General features: G+C 41.8%; 1 protein-coding gene across 1 annotated transcript in view; it reads right to left on the bottom strand.

Annotated features, from left to right (window-relative positions):
• LOC101169446 (metabotropic glutamate receptor 8-like) overlaps positions 1–22,618 on the bottom strand; it is a 118,299-nt gene that overhangs the window by 30,651 nt on the left and 65,030 nt on the right. Inside the window, exon 7 of the mRNA XM_023955550.1 lies at positions 15,294–15,494. Coding sequence (XP_023811318.1) covers positions 15,294–15,494 — 201 coding nt within the window. The remainder of the gene's footprint in view (positions 1–15,293; positions 15,495–22,618) is intronic.

Genomic DNA, 22,618 nt, shown 5'->3' with positions numbered 1-22,618 from the left:
GATTCGCTGTAGGAAAAAATTGTCATCCTTCTGTTTATTCACAGAAGTGAATGGAAAGCTGTTTGTTTGTGTGTTTACAGCATGTTACGGTTCTGAAAGAATATAACCTTTGTTTGCCACAATGTGAATCTAGATGCCGACAAATGTGCCAACTTTTAAGTATAGCAGAGAATAGAGAAGGTGAATGAACTGTAGGCGGGTCTAAAGACACGGCAATGTTTGTACCCACAGCCAATTCATTTGTGACGCTGCAGTGAAAGCTAGCTACTTCATTTCTAGCTACAATTTTTTCTCTTGATTTAGCATTTAAGGTCATTGCAACTTGTTTTAGTAAAGTGCATTTGACCATTGAGGCCAAAGTAACCTAATGCACCACTTCATTGCACCTCATCTTTGTCAATAATCCCTCACAGAGCTTGGAGCTGTGCTCTGGATGATTATGTCATTAGGCTTGCTGAGCCACAGTTATCTTCATCTCTCTGTGGTAGTGCTGAAAAACTGTCTGTCTACATCATCTTTAGATTCTCTTGTAGGGGAAGAAGGACAGTTGGACTGAAGACACACACTCATGCAGGGCTGCACAGTGGCGCAGTGGTTAGTTCCTTCGCCTCACAGTGAGAGGTGCCTTGGTTCACGCACCAGCTGAGACCTTTCTATCTGGAATTTGCATGTTCTCCAAGTTCTCCATCCACTTCTCATAGTCAAAAGCATAGTGAAAGGGTTCATGGCATTTCAAAATTGCCCCTAGGTTTGATTGTGAGTGTGTGGCCCTGGAATAGTTGGGTGACTTTTTCAGCATTACCCTCCCTTTGCCCAACAGTAGCTGGGCAAATGCAGGGTAGCCAACCCTGTGACTCCAAAAGAGATCAAGAAGAGTGATGGGCATATGCCTTTTTCAAAGTTTAAAATATAATGGGAAAGTATATTCATTTCTACAATTCCATTCGAAAATTAAACTTTCACTTAATATCTAATTGAATTTGTTATTTTTTTTTTTAATTAATGTGGTTTCCATTTCACGAAACTTTCACGGATTTCAGGAAATTAGAATAGTGTGGAGAAATGACTTTTTAAGTCTCAGTTACCCTAAAGGCAGAGATTTAATCCCATCCATCCACCATTATAAGTATTTTTTTAATCTCTATCTTTGTCGAAAGTCAGAGCTCTGTCTCCCCGTCTGGTCACTGGTGGAAGCCGTCCCCAGAGTTCTAGCCACACTACAACTCCCAGCAACCCCAGTGCACACTTCATTGATGCAGCACACCTGAGTCTCATTCACTCAATCAACCACAGCATATTAAAGCACTGCACTGAGCTGAGCTGAATGCAAAGGATTGTTTGTGCCACCTTGCTTTATTGCTGATCGTTATATCTGGGCCTGATCTTCTGTCTCCTGACCCTGTTTCTGACTCTCCCTGTGTCCGAATTACCACCCTAATAAACATTGCCATGATGGACTAATAACTTGGTGGTTTATTTCTGAACAAATACATTAAATCTACACCAATGTGTTTGTAATTTTATTCTTATAAATCAGCCACGTTTTCCATGATCAGAACATAGCAGATTCATAAATAGTCTTCGTAAAATGTTCATATTTATTAGGTTTGTACTTTGGAAAATAGGTGTCATTATCTGCGTTAAATAGTAGTTCCCCTCCAGACCAGGTGGTGGTGGTAACGCGCCACTTTGTTTTCTTGTCAAGCGCTCTATGAAGAACACCTGAAACAGAAAAGTAGTGAGCATGGGTGTCCAAATTGCTTTTAAAATCATGGGAACTACTAAAACTCTATTTGGTTGAATGCTGTAAAGCATTCAACCCTTTGTTTTTCTGTTTCTCTTTCTTTATTATTGGTTGAATGCTGTATAGCATTCAACCCTTTGTTTTCCTCTTACGCTATCTTCCGCCGTTTTTCGGCACTTAACTCCTTCTACAATTTTCAACCTATTTTAACCATTCAACTATTAAACTGTTCAGCTCTTTCAGCTTATTACTGCTATGACTTTTGGTTTTTCAAATCCTTGAACTTTTTAAGATATTCCAGGATTTTCCATGATTTTTTCTCCATTGAAATACATGAAGAATTTTTCGTGCAGAAGTTCACAGTTAAACTTCTTCTACAATTTTTCACCTATTTTAACCATTCAACTATTAAAATGTTCAGCTCTTTCATCTTATTCCAGCTATGACATTTTGTCCTTCAAATCCTTGAACTTTTCCAGATAGTCCCGGTTATTCCCGGATTTTCCAATATTTTTGCTCCATTGGCCACACCTTTGCTTCTTTAAACAATTGTAACTTTAACATTCTTTTGGCTAGAGACACCGTTCAAACATTGAAATGTTCACAAGGTTTTGGACTTCAATATAAGGCTCAAAATTATTATGGGATGGCAACACCACCTACAGTTTGGCGGCCATTTTTTGCCAAAATGTGAGGCAATTTTAAACTTCTTCAAACTTTCACCTATTTCAATCATTCTACTATTTCAATGTTCAACTCCTTCAGCTTATTCCTTTCAGCTATTACTTTTGGTCCTTCAAATCTTTGAACTTTTCAAGATATTACAGGATTTTCCAAGATTTTCGCTCCATTTAAATACATTGAGAATCCTTGAAAATCTTTGGTTCTTTCAACCATTGTAACTTCAACATGCCTTTAGCTAGAGATACCGTTCAAACGTTAAATTGATCACAAGGCTTTGGACTATAAAATAGGTTTAGAAATCATTATGGGATGTCGACACAACCTACTGTTTGGTGGCCATTTTTTGACCAAATCTGAAGCAAATATTGCATTTAACTTCATCCATGGCTGGAACTGAACATATTGAAATTCACTGGATCTGGACATATAAGGAATGTGGGCGTGGTTAGCAAACAAACTTCGTTGCTATGGACGTCCAAAGGTTTACTTTTTCTGATTTGTCTGAAACTGACGTCGATTGGTTCGTCATCCCCAGGCGACCTAAACATAAAATGGTTGCTATGGAGATAGAATTAATAGAAAAGCCGCCATTTTGAAAAAATTGATTTTCTATCAACTTAGACATGTAGCTTTTACCAATATGATACTCTCAAACAATGTGTTTTTTTGAGTCGGTTGATGATGCTGATTCCAATGCTAGCACTTTTAGCCATTTTAGCAACATCTTCAAATTTTCAACAGTTCAGCCATTTTTTCAACAATTTCAGCTTTAATGCTTAACTCCTTCTACAAATTTTGACCTATTTTAGACATTCTACTATTACAATGTTCACCTTTTTCAGCTTATTCCTACTAGGACTTTTGATCATTTAACTTTTCAAGGTTTTTCCAGTACAGTTCAGACATTTCTTCAGCAAATTTAGCTTTCATTCAGCAGTACAGCATTCAACCCTGCATTTTCTTCTGGAAATGCAGCTCCTTCTAGTTGGTTGAATGCTGTAAAGCATTCAACCCTTTGTTTTCCTCTTCTGCTATCTTCCGCCGTTTTTCGGCACTTAACTCCTTCTACAATTTTTAACCGATTGTAACCATTCAACTTTTAAAATGTTCAGCTCTTTCAGCTAATTACTGCTATGACTTTTGGTACTTCTAATCCTTGTACTTTTTAAGATATTCCAGGTTTTCTGGGAATTTTTGCTCCATTGAAATACATGGAGAATTTTTCGTGCAGAAGTTCACAGTTATACTCCTTCTACAATTTTTCACCTATTTTAACCGTTCGACTATGAAAATGTTCAGCTCTTTCATCTTATTCTAGCTATGGCATTTTGTTCTTCAAATCCTTGAACTTTTCCAGATATTCCCGGATATTCCCGGATTTTCCAATTATTTTGCTCCATTGACAATACCTTTGCTTCTTTAAACAATTGTAACGTCAACATGCTTTCAGGTAGAGACACCGTTCAAACATTTAAATGTTCAAAAGGCTTTGGACTTCAACATAAGGCTCAAAATTATTATGGGATGGCAACAACACCTACAGTTTGGCGGCCATTTTGTGCCAAAATGTGAGGCAATTTTAAACTTCTTCAAACTTTCACCTATTTTTACCATTCTACTATTACAATGTTCAACCCTTTCAGCTTATTCCTTTCAGCTATGACATTTGGTCCTTCAAATCCTTGAACTTTTCCAGATATTCCCGGATATTCCCGGATTTTCCAATTATTTTGCTCCATTGACAATACCTTTGCTTCTTTAAACAATTGTAACTTTAACATTCTTTTGGCTAGAGACACCGTTCAAATAATGAAATGTTCACAAGGTTTTGGATTTCAACATAAGGTTCAAAATTATTATGGGATGGCAACACCACCTACAGTTTGGCAGCCATTTTGTGCCAAAATGTGAGGCAATTTTAAACTTCTTCAAACTTTCACCTATTTTTACCATTCTACTATTACAATGTTCAACCCTTTCAGCTTATTCCTTTCAGCTATGACATCTGGTCCTTCAAATCCTTGAACTTTTCCAGATATTCCCGGATATTCCCAGATTTTCCAATCTTTTTGCTCCATTGGCCACACCTTTGCTTCTTTAAACAATTGTAACTTTAACATTCTTTTGGCTAGAGACACCGTTCAAACATTTAAATGTTCAAAAGGCTTTGGACTTCAACATAAGGCTCAAAATTATTATGGGATGGCAACACCACCTACAGTTTGGCGGCCATTTTGTGCCAAAATGTGAGGCAATTTTAAACTTCTTCAAACTTTCACCTATTTTTACCATTCTACTATTACAATGTTCAACAATTTCAGCTTATTCCTTTCAGCTATGACATTTGGTCCTTCAAATCCTTGAACTTTTCCAGATATTCCCGGATATTCCCAGATTTTCCAATCTTTTTGCTCCACTGGCCACACCTTTGCTTCTTTAAACAATTGTAACTTTAACATTCTTTTGGCTAGAGACACCGTTCAAATAATGAAATGTTCACAAGGTTTTGGATTTCAACATAAGGTTCAAAATTATTATGGGATGGCAACACCACCTACAGTTTGGCAGCCATTTTGTGCCAAAATGTGAGGCAATTTTAAACTTCTTCAAACTTTCACCTATTTTTACCATTCTACTATTACAATGTTCAACCCTTTCAGCATATTCCTTTCAGCTATGACATTTGGTCCTTCAAATCCTTGAACTTTTCCAGATATTCCCTTATATTCCCAGATTTTCCAATCTTTTTGCTCCATTGGCCACACCTTTGCTTCTTTAAACAATTGTAACTTTAACATTCTTTTGGCTAGAGACACCGTTCAAATATTGAAATGTTCACAAGGTTTTGGACCTCAACATAAAGTTCAAAATTATTATGGGATGGCAACACCACCTACAGTTTGGCGGCCATTTTGTGCTAAAATGTGAGGCAATTTTAAACTTCTTCAAACTTTCACCTATTTTTACCATTCTACTATTACAATGTTCAACCCTTTCAGCTTATTCTATTCAGCTACGACTTTTAGTCTTTCAAATGTTTGAACTTTTCAAGATATTCCAAGATTTTCCAGGATTTTCCAAGATTTTTGCTTCATTTAAATACATGGAGAATCCTTGAAAACCTTTGTTGCTTTCAAGCATTATAACTTTAACATGCTTTCAGCTAGAGGCACCGTTCAAACATTGAAATTCTCACAAGGCTTTGGACTTCAACATACGTTTTGAAATTATTATGGGATGGCAACACAACCTACTGTTTGGTGGGCATTTTTTGACAAAATCTGAAGAAAATATTGCAATAAACGTCATCCATGGCTGGAACTGAACATATTGAAATTCACTGGATCTGGACATATAAGGAATGTGGGCGTGGTTAGCAAACAAAGTTCGTTGCTAAGGACGTCCAAAAGTTTACTTTTTCCGATTCATCTGAAACCGACGTTGATTTGTTCCTCATCTCCAGGCGACCCAAACATAAAATGGTTGCTATGGAGATAAAATCAATAGAAAAGCTGCCATTTTGAAAAGACTGGATTTTCTATCAACTTAGAACATGTAGCTTTGACCAATATGATACTCTCAAACAATGTGTTTTTTTGAGTCAGTTGATGATGCTGATTCCAATGCTAGCACTTTTGGCCATTTTAGCAACATCTTCAAATTTTCAACAGTTCAGCCAATTTTTCAACAATTTCAGCTTTCATGTTTAACTCCTACAAATTTTGACCTATTTTAGCCATTCTACTATTACAATGTTCAACTTTTTTAGCTTATTCCTGCTATGACTTTTTTCTCAAATCTTTGAACTTTTAAATATATTCGAGGATTTTTGCTACATTAAAATACATGGGAAATCTTATAGCTTAACTTCTTATACAGTTTTTTACCCACTTTGACCATTCTACGTTTAAAATGTTGAGCTCTTCCAGCTCTGTTCAGCCATTTCTTTAGCATATTCAGCTTTCATTCAGCAATACAGCATTCAACCCTGCATTTTCTTCTGGAAATGCAGCCCCTTCTAGTTATTATCGCATCTTATAGTATCTTCCGCCGTTTTTTGGCACTTAACTACTTCTACAATTTTTAACCTATTTTAACCATTCAACTTTTAAAATGTTCATCTCTTTGTGCTTATTTCTGCTATGACTTTTGGTTTTTCAAATCCTTTTACTTTTTAAGATATTCCAGGTTTTCCGGGAATTTTTGCTCCATTGAAATACATGGAGAATTTTTCGTTCAGAAGTTCACAGTTAAACTCCTTCTACAATTTTTCACCTATTTTAACCGTTCGACTATGAAAATGTTCAGTTCTTTCATCTTATTCAAGCTATGACATTTTGGTCCTTCAAATCCCTGAACTTTTCCATTTATTCCCGGATATTCCTGAATTTTCCAATCTTTTTGCTCCATTGGCCACACCTTTGCTTCTTTAAACAATTGTAACTTTAACATTCTTTTGGCTAGAGACACCGTTCAAATATTGAAATGTTCACAAGGTTTTGGACTTCAACATAAGGTTCAAAATTATTATGGGATGGCAACACCACCTACAGTTTGGCGGCCATTTTGTGCCAAAATGTGAGGCAATTTTAAACTTCTTCAAACTTTCACCTATTTTTACCATTCTACTATTACAATGTTCAACCCTTTCATCTTATTCCTTTCAGCTATGACTTTTGGTCCTTCAAATCCCTGAACTTTTCCATTTATTCCCGGATATTCCTGAATTTTCCAATCTTTTTGCTCCATTGGCCACACCTTTGCTTCTTTAAACAATTGTAACTTTAACATTCTTTTGGCTAGAGACACCGTTCAAATATTGAAATGTTCACAAGGTTTTGGACTTCAACATAAGGTTCAAAATTATTATGGGATGGCAACACCACCTACAGTTTGGCGGCCATTTTGTGCCAAAATGTGAGGCAATTTTAAACTTCTTCAAACTTTCACCTATTTTTACCATTCTACTATTACAATGTTCAACCTTTTCATCTTATTCCTTTCAGCTATGACTTTTGGTCCTTCAAATCCTTGAACTTTTCCAGATATTCCTGGATATTCCCAGATTTTCCAATGTTTTTGCTCCATTGGCCACACCTTTTCTTCTTTAAACAATTGTAACTTTAACATTCTTTTGGCTACAGACACCGTTCAAATATTGAAATGTTCACAAGGTTTTGGACTTCAACATAAGGTTCAAAATTATTATGGGATGGCAACACCACCTACAGTTTGGCGGCCATTTTGTGCCAAAATGTGAGGCAATTTTAAACTTCTTCAAACTTTCACGTATTTTAATCCTTCTACTATTACAATGTTCAACCCTTTCAGCTTATTCCTTTCAGCTACAACTTTTAGTCTTTCAAATCTTTGAACTTTTCAAGATATTCCAAGATTTTACAGGATTTTCCAAGATTTTTGCTTCATTTAAATACATGGAGAATCCTTGAAAACCTTTGTTGCTTTCAAGCATTATAACTTTAACATGCTTTCAGCTAGAGGCACCGTTCAAACATTGAAATGCTCACAAGGCTTTGGACTTCAACATACGTTTTGAAATTATTATGGGATGGCAACACAACCTACTGTTTGGTGGGCATTTTTTGACAAAATCTGAAGCAAATGTTGCAATAAACTTCATCCATGGCTGGAACTGAACATATTGAAATTCACTGGATCTGGACATATAAGGAATGTGGGCGTGGTTAGCAAACAAAGCTCGTTGCTAAGGACGTCCAAAAATTTACTTTTTCCGATTCATCTGAAACCGACGTTGATTTGTTCCTCATCTCCAGGCGACCCAAACATAAAATGGTTGCTATGGAGATAAAATCAATAGAAAAGCCGCCATTTTGAAAAGAGTGGATTTTCTATCAACTTAGAACATGTAGCTTTTACCAATATAATACTCTCAAACAACGTGTTTTTTGGAGTCAGTTGATGATGCTGATTCCAATGCTAGTACTTTTAGCCATTTTAGCAACATCTTCAAATTTTCAACAATTCAGCCATTTTTTCAACAATTTCAGCTTTCATGCTTAAGACCTACAAATTTTGACCTATTTCAGCCATTCTACTATTACAATGTTCAACTTTTTCAGCTTATTCCTGCTAGGACTTTTGCACCTTTAACTTTTCATGGTTCTTCCAGTACAGTTGAGCCATTTCTTCAGCTAATTCAGCTTTCATTCAGCAGTACAGCATTCAACCCTGCATTTTCTTCTGGAAATGCAGCTCCTTCTAGTTAGGGATTAGGGTAGGAATTAGGACACAGCATCTGTTTGCCCTGACCCTTGCCTGGATTTTGACCATCCTGTCTCTTCTCTAATGATCTCATGTCTGTTATCGGCTCCTGCCTGCCTGACCCTGATTCAGCTTTGTGGACTTTAAAAGCTAATAAATAAACCTGCATTTGGATCCAGCCGTCTGCCTGTTCTTGTGACAACAGCAGTCTATGAACAACCAGCCTGCTTAGAATTAAACCTTCATGGATTAACCAATCTATGGAAGGGATCAATGATAGTCTTCCGGCTGGTTGTCAAGTCTGAAGTCTTTATGCTGGTTGTGCTCTGCAGTTAGCATTGTCCTAAAACGTCTTAAAACTTAATATAGCTTGAAGACTTGACTGAGAGCTTCGGTCAAAACTGAACTAGCTCTGCTTGTGGAGCTAGATGAAGGTATCAGGAGACTTTGAGCCCAGAATGAACAACAAGACAACAGGATCGATAAACGAGTGGATGACTTGGAACAACACTTCAAGTTAAACAATGTGATTATAACTGGATTACTGATCAAACACAGATCTAACACTGACAATGCTTCTGATCCTAGAGAGCCTGATGGCATCTCTGTGAGGCAACAAGTTGAGGCTTTTCTCACGTCTATTAGGCTTTCCCTAAAAAACATCAAGACCTCCCACCCGCTCCCCACGAGAAAGGAGACGGATAAACCTGCGATCATTGTGATTCAAAAACACAAACTAGCTCTAATAAAGCAAAGAAAAAGCTCAAAGGGTCTATTATTTATATGAATGACCATCTGATCAGAAGAAATGTTAAAATTGCCAAGAAAGATCGAATTTTAAATGTTAGGCAAATATTTTGTCACTTTCTCTTTCTGACCAACAGTGTGACTGTTAATATATATAAAACCTAAACGCCCCTCTCACCCTCCGCGGGTGGTTTCTCCTCCAAGCTCAGGTCCTCTACCAGAGGCCTGGGAGCTTGAGGGTCCTGCGCAGTATCTTAGCTGTTCCTAGCACTGCGCTTTTCTGGACTGAGAGGTCTGAGGTCTTTCCAGGTATCTGTTGTAGCCACTCCTCCAGCTTGGGGGTTACTGCCCCGAGTGCTCCAATTACCACAGGCACCACTGTCACCTTCACTTTCCAGGCTTTCTCCAGTTCTTCTCTGAGTCCCTGGTATTTCTCCAGTTTCTCATGTTCCTTCTTCCTGATGTTTCCATCGCTTGGCACTGCCACATCCACCACAACGGCTTTCCTCTGTTCTTTATCCACCACTACAATGTCTGGTTGGTTTGCCATTACCATCCTATCAGTCTGGATCTGGAAGTCCCACAGGATCTTTGCCCTCTCATTCTCTACCACCTTCGGAGGTGTTTCCCATTTTGACCTTGGGGTTTCCAGTTCATATTCTGCACACATGTTCCTGTATATTATTCCAGCCACTTGATTGTGGCGCTCCATGTATGCTTTACCTGCCAGCATCTTACATCCTGCAGTTATGTGCTGGATTGTTTCAGGGGCCTCTTTGCACAGCCTACACCTTGGGTCTTGTCTGGTGTGGTAGATCTGAGCCTCTATCGCTCTGGTGCTCAGGGCTTGTTCCTGAGCTGTCAGGATGAGCGCTTCAGTACTGTCCTGTAGGCCAGCCCTTTCTAGCCATTGGTAGTACTTCTTGATATCAGCCACTTCAGTTATGGTCCGGTGGTACATCCCATGCAGGGGTTTGTCCTCCCATGAGGATCTGTCCTCCAGCACTGTGTCCTCTGCTCTCCATTGCCTGAGACATTCACTGAGCACACTGTCAGTTGAGCTTGATGTACTCATGCATCTTGGATGTTTCATCCTGGATAGTGGCTTCTACACTCACTAGTCCTCGGCCTCCTTCCTTGCGGCTAGCATACAGTCTCAGTGTGCTGGATTTGGGATGGAACCCTCCATGCATGGTGAGGAGCTTTCGTGTTTTAACATCCGTGGTCTGTATCTCTTCCTTTGGCCATCTTATTATTCCTGCAGGGTATCTGATAACTGGCAGTGCGTAGCTGTTTATTGCCCGGGTCTTATTTTTGCCATTGAGCTGGCTTCTCAGGACTTGCCTTACTCGTTGGAGGTATTTAGCTGTTGCAGCTTTCCTTGTTGCCTGCTCCAGGTTGCCATCTGCCTGGGGAATTCCAAGGTACTTGTAACTGTCCTCGATGTCTGTTATTGTGCCTTCTGGGAGTGAGACCCCTCCTGTGTGGACTACCTTGCCTCTTTTTGTCACCATCCGGCTGCATTTCTCGAGCCCGAATGACATCCCAATGTCAGTACTGTAGATCCTGGTGGTGTGGATCAGGGAGTCAATGTCACGCTCGCTCTTAGCATATAGCTTGATGTCATCCATGTAGAGGAGGTGACTGATGTTGGCCCCATTTCTGAGTCGGTATCCATAGCCAGTCTTGTTGATTATTTGGCTGAGGGGGTTCAGACCTATGCAGAACAGCAGTGGGGACAGAGCATCACCTTGGTATATCCCACATTTGATGGACACTTGTGCAAGTTGCTTCCCATTGGCTTCAAGGGTGGTTTTCCACAGCTTCATCGAGATTCCTATGAAGGCTCTTAGAGTCCTGTTGATGTTGTACAGCTCCAAGCATTTCATTTGTGCTGCCAGGCGCTCGTGGAGTGCAGTAAGCTTCTTTAGCCAGTAGGCATGTATCATGTCAGGGCCCGGTGCTGTCCAGTTCTTCATACCTGAGACTCTTTCTTGGATGTCAGCCACTGTGATGGTTACTGGATTCTGTTCAGGGAGGTTGCTATGTTCTTTTCTCACAGAGACCAGCCACTGGGCATTGCTGTTATGTGCTGTCTCTTTTTCCCATATACTTTTCCAGTACTGTTCAGTTTCCAGCCTTGGTGGGTCTGCTCGGCTGTTTTGACCCTGCCACTGAACGTACACTTTTGCAGGTTGAGTTGCGAAGAGCCTGTTTATTCGTCTGGCTTCATTGTCTCTTGTGTACCTCTTTAGGCGGCGGCTGCTTTCTTTGGCAGTTTCCAGTGCTTTAGGTATGGACATCTGGCTGTATCTCTTAGGTACTTGCTTTCTCATTGTACCTCTTTGAGCCTCTGTCAGCTTACTCACATCCTTCCGAGTTGCCTTGATTTTGGCCTCTAACCGTTGCTTCTATGGTGGGTACTGTTTTCTTCCATGGTTGCTCTTATAGCCAAGCATCTCAAGGATCACTGCTGCTGAAGTGTAAACCAGTTCATTAGTTTCTGTGATGGTTGTGGTAGGAATTGCCCTCAATGCTTCATTCACAGTTTCCAGTAGACTTTCAGGTACGTCACTTAACCGTTGTAGCTGGTGTCGGGGTTGCCTAGTGTTCATTGTAGACATGATCTTGTCTTTCAGGTCAGTTGCTGCCTCGCTCAGTGTAATTGTGGTTGTTGGGGCTGTGTACCCAATCTCAGGGTGGGAGTGTGGTATAACCTCCTCTCTGACCTGTTGTTCTGGCTCTCCCATGGCATTGTATTGTATTGCTTCAATCTCAAGTTGTGATAGGAGTTGCCGTTTGTGGATGTTAGAGCACTGGGCTACCAGTTATTTGACAGTTAGCCCTGATTGTGGGTTTCGAAGCATCCATTCATTCCACATTCTCTGCATGTAACCCCTCTGGGTGGGATTACTTGAGTAGTAGCATTCTAACAGAACCTTGTTCTCACATCTAGTCCATTTCCGTCTTGTTCTTGTTCCAGTAGCCCACTTTCCATCAGGGTGCTCTGGTCCCTCAGCACCTGACGCAGACCTTGTTTGGCCGGGCGACGTCTGAGCCGGCATGACATGTGGTTCATTGTCTCTCATGTTGTGAGGTAGGCGGTAGCGTTAAGGGTCTTGCCCAAGGACCCTCACTGGTTAATTGCCCGTCATTGTTATGGTAATTGCCCCATTTCCATTGTCATGGTAATTGCCCCATTTTTCATTGCCATTAATTGTTCATTCCGCCCTGGGAATCGAACCCGGGTTTGCTGCATGACAGTCCTGCATCTTACCAACCGAGTTACCCAGCCGGTTATATATATATATATATATATATATATATATATATATATATATATATATATATATATATATATATATATATATATATATATATATATATATATAAATAAACATACATATATGTGTGTGTGTAAGGGTTAATGGCCGATGAAGTCTGCATTATCACCTTTTAACGCACGCCCTGGAAGCCTTCGCGCCGGACAGTTGCTTCAGCGATGATCGTGCAATCCTGACCCTTCCTTTCTCTTTGCTCTTTGCCAGAACTTTGGACCAGTCCACCGGACCGGTGCAAAGTTCTGGTTGTCAACACCATGAAGGATTTTGAGAAGTGTTTGATCAACACAACAACAAATGCAGTCATAAATCAAAAAGCCTAAAATAATTTTCGGCGCCCGGGATCTGCGCTCTCTCTTACACTGGTCCTTGAATGGGCATGGCTCCGGGCAGAAGGTCGATGGCACAGAAGTACCAACGGGGGAGGGAGCTGTGTGGCAAGCTGCTTATTGAAGCAGTGTGCCACGCGGTCCTCGGGTTGAGCCAGAAACTCCTCCAACTCCCCCGTTGCACTGATCTCAGTGAGAGTGGTGGCAGCTTGATGGAGCATAGTTTTTAGATTTTCCTGCAGTCTGAAGGCAGTGTCAGTGGCAATTAGTGGAGGTGAGTTTGTATGCTGAGCAGTTTATAGTGTGATCATGCCCTTCCAGCCAAGACAGACCGAGGTTGACGGGACAACGAAGGGACTCAATGGCGAAGAGGCGGAGAGAGTTATGATAGTGATCAGATGAGACGATTGTGATGTCCTGAGTCAAGAACCAGATCTGGCCCGACCCCAGGGGCCTTCCGTCTAGAGGGGTGACAGCCACCCGGGCGTTGCAGGTGAGCAAAGGGACATCATCATCATCATCATTTATTTATTTTAAAGCACCTTCCACCATCAGCCAAGGAGACCCAAAGTGCTGTACACATGGAGAACATAACACAAAAATTAGAACTATAAAATCAAATTAAAACATTGGAGAAACATAGATGGAAATGAATAAAAATCATAAAACCAACTTAAAAGACATTAAAAGCAACATAATAACAGGGCTAGGCTGATGCTAAAACACTAAAATGGAGGAGCTATTCATTTTTAGAACTCTCGAGGGCGTGAACTCTCTATTGCTGGTGGCAACTGACTGCATAGTTTAGGAGTCAACACAGTGAACGCACGCTTCCCCCGAAACTTACTTTTGGTTCTGAGAACCATTAACACAAACTGGTTAGTGGAATTTAAGGACTTTAGGGACGAATATTTTAAAAGCAGACTGGAGATGTAAGAAGGTGCTGTACCCTCCAGGGACTTAAAGGTAAGGACCAAAATTTTAACAAAAAGCAAGTATTTCAATGGCAGCGAGTTCAAAAAGGCCAAGATTGGTGTTAAGAGGTCAAACTTCTTTTCCCACAAATAAATCTGGTTGCTGTGTTTTGGATCAGCTTCAGCCAGGCTATTGATGTCTTTGGTAAGCCAGCATATAAAGAACTGCAATAATTTAGTCTGGACAACATGAAGGCATGGATCACAATTTTAAGGTTCGTTTTTTTAAACAAGGTGCGGGACGTCGCCATACGTCACATCTGATAAAAGCATGGCCACAGCGTTTATTTGGAGGTTGAGCTTCAGAGCTGCATCAAGTTGAACATGCAGGTTCGTGACCACAGACTGTTCTAAAGGGGCAAGAGAGATGAGATTAGGACCATGATCTTTTCTACCACTAGGGGTTAACACACTTACCTCAGTTTAGCTTTATTTAGGGCAAGAAAGTTAGCCGACGTCTATGACTTAATTTCACCAAGGCAATCAATTATCGTGGCAATAGTGCGGTCGGGTCCATTACATATAGGGGCATATATTTGGCAGTTTTAGGCATGAAGGTGAAAGTTCACCTTATGGTTCCCCAAACAGCATTCCCAGTGGTAGCAAGTTAATAGAAAATAACAAAGGGCCCAGAACTGACCCCTGAGGGACCCCCCACGTCAGGGAGGTAGCACTTGGATGAGTGAGGGTCCATTCTAACACAGAAAGACCTGTCAGTATAGTAAGACTGCATCTGCTGTAGGGCGTCTGACAAAATGACCCACCACCCTAAATGATGCTTCAATAAGCATTGCACTGGAGTTAACCAACTAGATGGAAGGCTTTAATGCTTCACTACAACCACAAACTGGCAATGAGAGGCTGGAATAAACAAATGTATATGCAGAGGAACACAGGTGAGAGAAATAAGGTTGAGATGCTAAAAAAGGAAATGACAGGAGCACACAATATCTTGCTTAATTCCAATCTGCAAGTCAAGTTAAATTTCAATAAGTTGAAGTAAAACTAAGCCAGTCTGTCAGGCTAAAACTCTTTTTAATTTTTATTTTTTGTTTAACATCATCATCCCTGCATTTCTGCAGAACACTTGAATAATAAATAGAGTGCAAGCCATAGCCCATGCAGAGACTGGCTGTATTGCCGTACCCAGGTTTTTCTTTTTGTTTTATTTAAATGAACACATTGCCATGGACTGAGATAGAAGACACAGACACAAAGCGGGATTTCTTACCATTAAAAGTGACAGCATGAATGTGAGCCAAGAGCTCCTTCCCATCAATGTTGGCCATGCGTGGACACAGGCCAGGATATCCGCTGCAGAGCTCAAGGTGCATATGGTGAAGAGCGTGGGCCATTGCATAGACGGCGTCCATGACAAACTGCACTTTACCTTCTTGCTCATAAATAGAGTCACGGCCAATTTTCTCCATTCCTAGATGCAAAAAGACATGAAAAACATTAAACAGACCCAAACTAAAAGTTCCTTTAACTGCTTTGAGATTTTTTTCCGGACTGCTCTGGTTTTCTTTGGTGACCTGGCGTGGGATAAAGTGGTTAGGTGCTGCTGAAAATTATAAATTTTTTGTTTTTATTCATGGGAAATTTGTAAAACTGATGATATGATGTGGTTTGTATTCCCTGGGAATGTCCTGTGAATATTGGTTGAAATGTGTTCGCACAAATATATGTAATCACGAAAATTGCAGGTGAACACAACTCTTTTTTTTTTTTTTTTTAACTTGTCCTGTCCAACAGCTGGGCAGACAGATGAGTGCTGAGGGCCTCTTGTGTTGGACATATTTTACTTTAACAAGAGGGGTTATTAATCTTCAGACAAACCAAAGGTATGTCTGAATAAACCCCTTTTGTAATTGAGGCCAAACTTTATTAATTTCAATCATGTCTGAAAATCTTTGGTGTTGGACCGGATGGAAAAGGAAAGAGGGGAAGAAGACAGAGGGACGTTAGAGAGAAGGGGGGGTAGGAGGGTGATAATAGGAGGGGAAGGGGGATAAGACCATGAAGCAGCATAAAGCAACAAGTTTACTGGTTGTTAATCATTATGGTAAGGTTCAAATGTAGTACAAAAAGGGCGGAGCCTATCCACACACACATTAAAATGTTATAAACACACCTGCTAGCTGCAAAAATGTCCACCTGTCGACATGTACACAAAACAGATGGTGTTCACACGCATACTTATGCCTTAAAACCAACTAGTGTGAAATATTTCAGTCATTCAGTCATGCAAACTGTTAGTGCAAAGGTGAGCTAACACCTGTGCTCAGGTGAGTGTTTATGTTCTTCTAAAATGGATGGTGGAACGTGAAAAGAAGGAGGGAGAGTGCCCAGCCATCCCCACCCCAAGACCCCCACCGCAGCAGCAGCGGCAGCCGGAATCCCCCCAACGCCACACGGGAACCGGCAGGGAACAACCGCCGCCCGGGCGACCAAGCCCGCCACCCAGGCCAGGGCCAGCAGGACCGCCGCAAGGCCCCCAGAGCCAGAGAGCAGGGAGGCACGGAGGGAAAGAGAGCGCCGCCCCAGCCTAACCAGGAGAGCAGCCCCCCCGCCGCGCCGGGAGAACTAAACGCAGGGCACCACTGGAGAAGGACGCCCACACCCCCAGACAAGCACCCCACCACCACCCAGGAGTTCCGGGCATCCCCCCGCCCCAACCCCAGGTACGAGCCAGGACCCCCCAAGGGAGACCCGCTCCGCACTCCAGGCAGCCATCTGCCCGGCCCACGGTTGGTCCAGGGAGGAGCAAGGCAGGGGCCCGCCGCCCCCGCCCAGGAAGGGGGAACCCCGGGGAAAAAAGAGGGCCCACAAGGGGTGTTGTAAATATGGCCCGACCAGGCTCGGCCACAGTTGGAAATTTGGCGGGGCCCAGCGCTCAGGAGCAAGGACCAGAACCCACCCCCCAGGGACACGAACACCCCCGGCTCAGATGTAATGTGAACCCCCCCCACCGCGCGGAGAGAGCAGGAAGCCGGCACCCCGGGGACACGGCCGCTGTTGCAAAGGGGCCCGTACCCCCCACCAGAGAAGAGGTAGGGAACAGATGGTCCTAGGTCCCACCTTCCTTGCAAAATGTGTGTGCGTGTATGTGTGTTTAAGAGGGTGTGTGTGTGCATGTGTGTGTGTTTATGTTGGGATGTATATATATTTAGGGGGGAGGGGTGTGTGCACTAAGGGGGGTGCAGTTAAAATTGGCGGGTAGGGCACTAAGGGGACATCTCCTGATTACTCACAGTGACGTCCCCTCCCCCTCCCCACCAAGGGGCCCTAAATGTCTAAGGTGCGGTTAAAATTGGCGGGTAGGGTGCTAGGAGGACATCTGCTGCTTGCTGGCAGTGATGTCCAAGCACCCCCCTTACCAAGGACCCTACATGTCTAAGGTGCAAATAAAACCGAAAGAGGGGGGGCCCACTCCATACGGCAACCATAGGAGGGGGGCGAACAGGAGGAACGTGATGCTGTAGTATCGCGAGACCCAGCGAGACGAGTGTGGTGAGTCGACTTGGCGGCGCGTAAGCATTTGAACAAACATTTTCGATCTTGTTTCATTTTTCCGCCAGATTAAAATATTTCCTGCAAACTAACATAACCTGTTAAGAGTATTAAGCTTCTGTCAGCCTGGAGGACCTGGAGAATTTCATTGACGAGTGTTTAAATACCTGCAACATGGTGAAGCCCAGAACTACCACCACCACCCCCTCCGCCAAGCGTGAACGGCCTGAGGACTCTCCCGGGGCTGTGTCCTCTCCAGGCAGCGGAGTGAGCGATATCCTGGATTCGATTGATAAAAAGCTCTCCAGCTTTGATTGCCGCCTATATTTGCTGGAGATCCTCCATAGAGAATTTCAAGGTCTGCGGGAGTCTCTGGAATTCAGCCAGCAGCAGGTGCGGGAGCTCGCAGCGGAGAACCAGGCCCTCAGAGAGACCGTCAAGATTCTGGGCAATGACACCGCCCGTCTCTCCGAGGAGAACCGATCCATCAAGGAAACCCTCCTGGATCTTCAGTCGAGGAGCATGAGGGACAATCTAGTGGTCGCGGGGGTTCCAGAGGAGGCAGGAGAAGACCCCGAGGCCACCGTCAGATCCTTTTTAGAGGTCCACCTGAAGCTCCCCAAGGAGGAGGTGCAGAAGATCTCTTTCCACAGGGTTCACCGCCTCGGAGGAAGAAGGTCCGACCACCAGCGCCCGCGTCCTATTGTGGCTAAATTCAAACATTTCAAACAGAAGGAGTTGGTGAAGGGCCGCGGACGGGAACTGAAAGGCACGCATTACAGCGTGAATGACCAGTTCCCGGCAGAAATCCTCCGTAGAAGGAAGATCCTGTTCCCGCTGAGGAGGAAGCATCTTGCTGCTGGTTCGAGAGCGATTGTGGCCGTTGACAAACTTTACGTGGACGGCCGGCTGTTCCGGGACCCGGAGATCACCCCCTGGCTGTGCTGAAGGCTTTCAGATCCGCACTGAGAACATCTGCGCTGCCCAGAAGAAACCCGCAAAACTTACTTCAATGAATGGAAAACCGGATCATCAATAATCCACACCTCGATCTCAGGAAAACAGTCTTTTTTTTTCTTCTTCACCTCAGTCCCACTCACGTTTTTATTGTTGTTTTGTTGTTGTTCTCGTTTTCCCTTCTATCTCTTTTTTTCTTTCCTTTACTCCCCCCCCCCTCTCCCCCCTCATCATATGTAAATCACCTGGAAGCAACTCATCCTCGGTAAGTATTTATTTATGCACGGAACGGGCGCGCGCGCACACAAGCGCACACACGGGCGTGCACATGCGATCCCGCACACACACGCCGACATACTGCAATCACCTCACACAGGCTCTCATAGGACGCACGCGACACGCAGCTCACATAGCCAGAAAACGTTCACGCGCACAGCGCTTCTCAATGCGGGCACGCGCACACGGACTGGTACACAAGCACTACTTAGCTTTACACCTTTTCAGTCAGAGCAGTTATGAACAGTCTTAACATCGTTAGCTGGAATATGCGTGGACTTGGCTCTGAGCCAAAGAGACTGAAAGTGTTAAATCACCTGGATGGTCTAAAAGCAGATATAGCTCTACTGCAGGAGACCCATTTATCGGATTCTTTGAATCACCTTATGTGCTGCTTACAATTTCCAGTTATATACTCTGCCAGTTACAACTCCAAACAACGAGGAGTTGCTGTTTTAATTAATAAAAATCTTAATTTTACTCATAAGGATACAGTTACTGACCCAGAAGGCAGATTTGTAATCATTAATATATCCATTCAGAATAAGGACTTTTGTATAGCGAATGTAACCCCCGTTACAGATACACTCAGTAATAATAGAGCATTTTACAATGATATAAAAAGGTCAATAAATATTAATAAACAACATGATAAAAACAGCTAAAAGTTGTGAGGATAAAAATAAAAATAGTATTCACATTAATAATTTATAGGTTTTATTACTATTTTTGTTTAAAAAGAGAAATTGTTTTTGTTGTCGATAAAGTTTAAAGTTTTTCAACAGCCCTCCCCAACCTGTGCGATGCGTATCGGAGAGAGAGGCCTGTTTAGGGCAGAGACAGCAAGCACGCACAGCAGAGCAGCCATTAGCTGAAAAACTACGGTGAAAAACTAAAATAACGGTGCAAACCTGTTGTCTAGCCGGACCGGAAGAGGGGTGTGAGCCAAATAAGATTTTATGCCATTACGAGACGAGTTTTGTTTTGTATTTTGCCTACTTTTATGGCGTGGGTTTTGCCGTGATGAGGCGAGCCCAGTTGAGACCAATTTAAGTTGTGAAAAGATGACAAAACAGTACTTTTGTGTTATTTATAATTTTCTTTGACATTTCGAAACATGAAGAATTTTATTTGATGTACTTTGGGTATATTTTGTGTGAAAATAAGCTAATTTTGCAAGTAGAGTTGGATGTATGAAAAAGAAAAAAGAGCAGCCGCCATTTTAAGTTTCTAAAGATTCACGTAGCCTTCTAGTGCGGCTCCGCTTTCATTTTGGAGTGGTTTTATTTTGCATATGGACTAAAATTATTTTTATGGCCTGTCCTGCAGGCCAGGTTTTTGATTCCCCCCGAAAGTAATTGGGAGACGGTTCCGGACCGGATCGTTCTGGACTTCTACAGATCCATGGATGGCGAGCCTACCCAGGGAGCACGATAATCTGGACTGCCTGTAGAGCATCACGTGGTCCTATACTTTTCCTCACTACTACAAAATCTCTGCCAAGGTCGCGGTAGGATATTGAACACTAACTGTGGATCCAATACACTTTAAAGGAGCACTACCAAAAACTGGATACATCTGTTAACAAGCTTTAAAGGATTTTGCTAAGCAATTGGACATTTAGAAAATCAGTTCTTTGTTTGCTTTGCATATTGAATTGTCTTTTGTTTGATATCTGATAAACTGAACTGATTTACAAAAAAGTGAAAAGGGTAAATATAGTGAACTCAAAAGAAAGCTTAAACTAAATTTAAGTTAAACAAATTTAGTTCTGTAACTAAAATCCCTTTAAACCAAATGACCGGTCATCTTTAAGAAAAATAGATTGAAACTGAAATTAACTTGAACAAAACCTTTTATTTGAACTTTAACAGAAAAAGTAAAGGAAAAAACAACATAAAGGGTGTTGAAGAGGTGTCTTAACATTACTTAAGAACCAAATTTGTATGTTTATTGTTGTTTGTCAATTGTTCAGTAAACTGCCGGCTTTTTCCATTCTACCTTTATATTGACTCTTGGCTCTTTTATTCAATACACACCACTCCGTGCGAACCTATATCTGGTCCAGTAGCCTGACTACCTCTGCCTAATAGCATAGGTGCTACACGAATGTATACGGCCCTAATGTTGACGACTCTTCCTTCTTTCACAGATTCTTCACCTCACTCTCGGTCCACTCTGACTCCACAATCATTATAGGAGGAGACGTCAACCTGATTCTGGACCCTGAACATGACAGACTCAGCACAGCAGCAAATCAGCGTACATGGCGGTCTGCAAGTATTCTAAAGCAGTACATGAATGATTTTGGGTCTCTGCGACGCGTGGCGCTCATGTCACCCAAACACTAAAGGGTTCACCTTTTTCTCTCCAGTTCACCACTCACACTCCCGTTTAGACTATTTATTAATCAGTAACTCTCTTTTAAAAAATATTCAAAGCTCCAATATCCATCCAATTATTATCAGTGATCATGCACCAGTCTCTGTAAACATTTCTAGGGAAAAATCCACACCCTCTGGTACAACCTGGAGGTTTAATACGTCTCTGTTAATAGACCAGGAATTTCTTGAATTCTTTAAAAAAGAGTGGGCAACCTTCTTAGACTTCAACAATACTCAAGACATCCCACCTTGCGTTCTTTAGGAAACAGCAAAGGCAGTCATGAGAGGGAAAATCATTTCTTATTCAACACACAAAAAACGCAAAGAGAAAGCAGATTTATTAGAATTAGAAAATAAAATCAAAAAACCCTGGAGACTGCTTATGCTGCTTCTGCACAGGAACACATACTGGGCGACCTGAAAAATGTAAAGCTGCAGTTAAATGACATCATTAATAAACAAACACAATTTCAAATACAAAGGCTACGACTTGAAAGATTTGAAAACTCTAATAAATCTGGCAAATTTCTGGCTAATCAGCTTAAAATTAATAGAGAAAAATCATCAATCACCTCTATTATGGACCAAACAGGAAATGTCACTCATGACCCGGTCAAAATTAATAACGCATTTGAAAACTTTTATAAAAACTTGTACACACCGCAGATCAATCCGTCAGAGCAAAGTATTGACTCATTTCTTAATAATGTAAACCTACCCAGGCTAAATGAGGATCAAATCACAAACTTAGATTCTCCGCTCTCGCTGTCTGAACTTCATGAAGCTCTGTTACTTATGCCCAATGGTAAAGCACCAGGGCCTGACGGCTTTCCTGCTGAGTTTTATAAAGAATTCTGGGAACAACTGGCACCAACATTTTATAAAACGGTCACATCTATAAATGAGAGCCAATCAATGCCACCTAACATGAACTCAGCCAACATAATTCTTCTTCTAAAACCAGACAAAGATCCCACCAGTCCTTCAAGCTATCGCCCCATTTCTCTAATCAATGCAGATGTAAAAATTATCTGCAAAGCACTAGCACAGAGAATAGAAAAAATCACTCCTCACATAATTCACTTCGACCAAACTGGATTCATCAAAGGCAGACACTCGGATGATAATGTCCGTAGATTAGTTAATATAATAGACTTTGCCACCATTGAAAACCAGGAAATGACGGTACTATAGCTGGATGCTGAAAAAGCCTTTGACAGAGTAAACTGGAAGTTCCTTATTGCCGCCCTCCATAAGTTTGGTTTTGGAGAAGCATTCATCAATTGGATCAAAATATTATATCACAACCCCAATGCATCAGTTAGAACTAATAAACAGACTTCAAACAGGTTTTTTCTTGGAAGAGGAACCAGACAGGGCTGCCCACTCTCTCCTTCTCTTTTTGCTATATTCATTGAGCCTTTAG

The sequence above is a fragment of the Oryzias latipes genome, chromosome 6, assembly GCF_002234675.1.
Source record: "Oryzias latipes chromosome 6, ASM223467v1".
Taxonomy (NCBI): domain Eukaryota; kingdom Metazoa; phylum Chordata; class Actinopteri; order Beloniformes; family Adrianichthyidae; genus Oryzias; species Oryzias latipes.
Note: the sequence above shows the minus strand (reverse complement) of the source record. Positions and strands in the feature narration are given on the sequence as shown.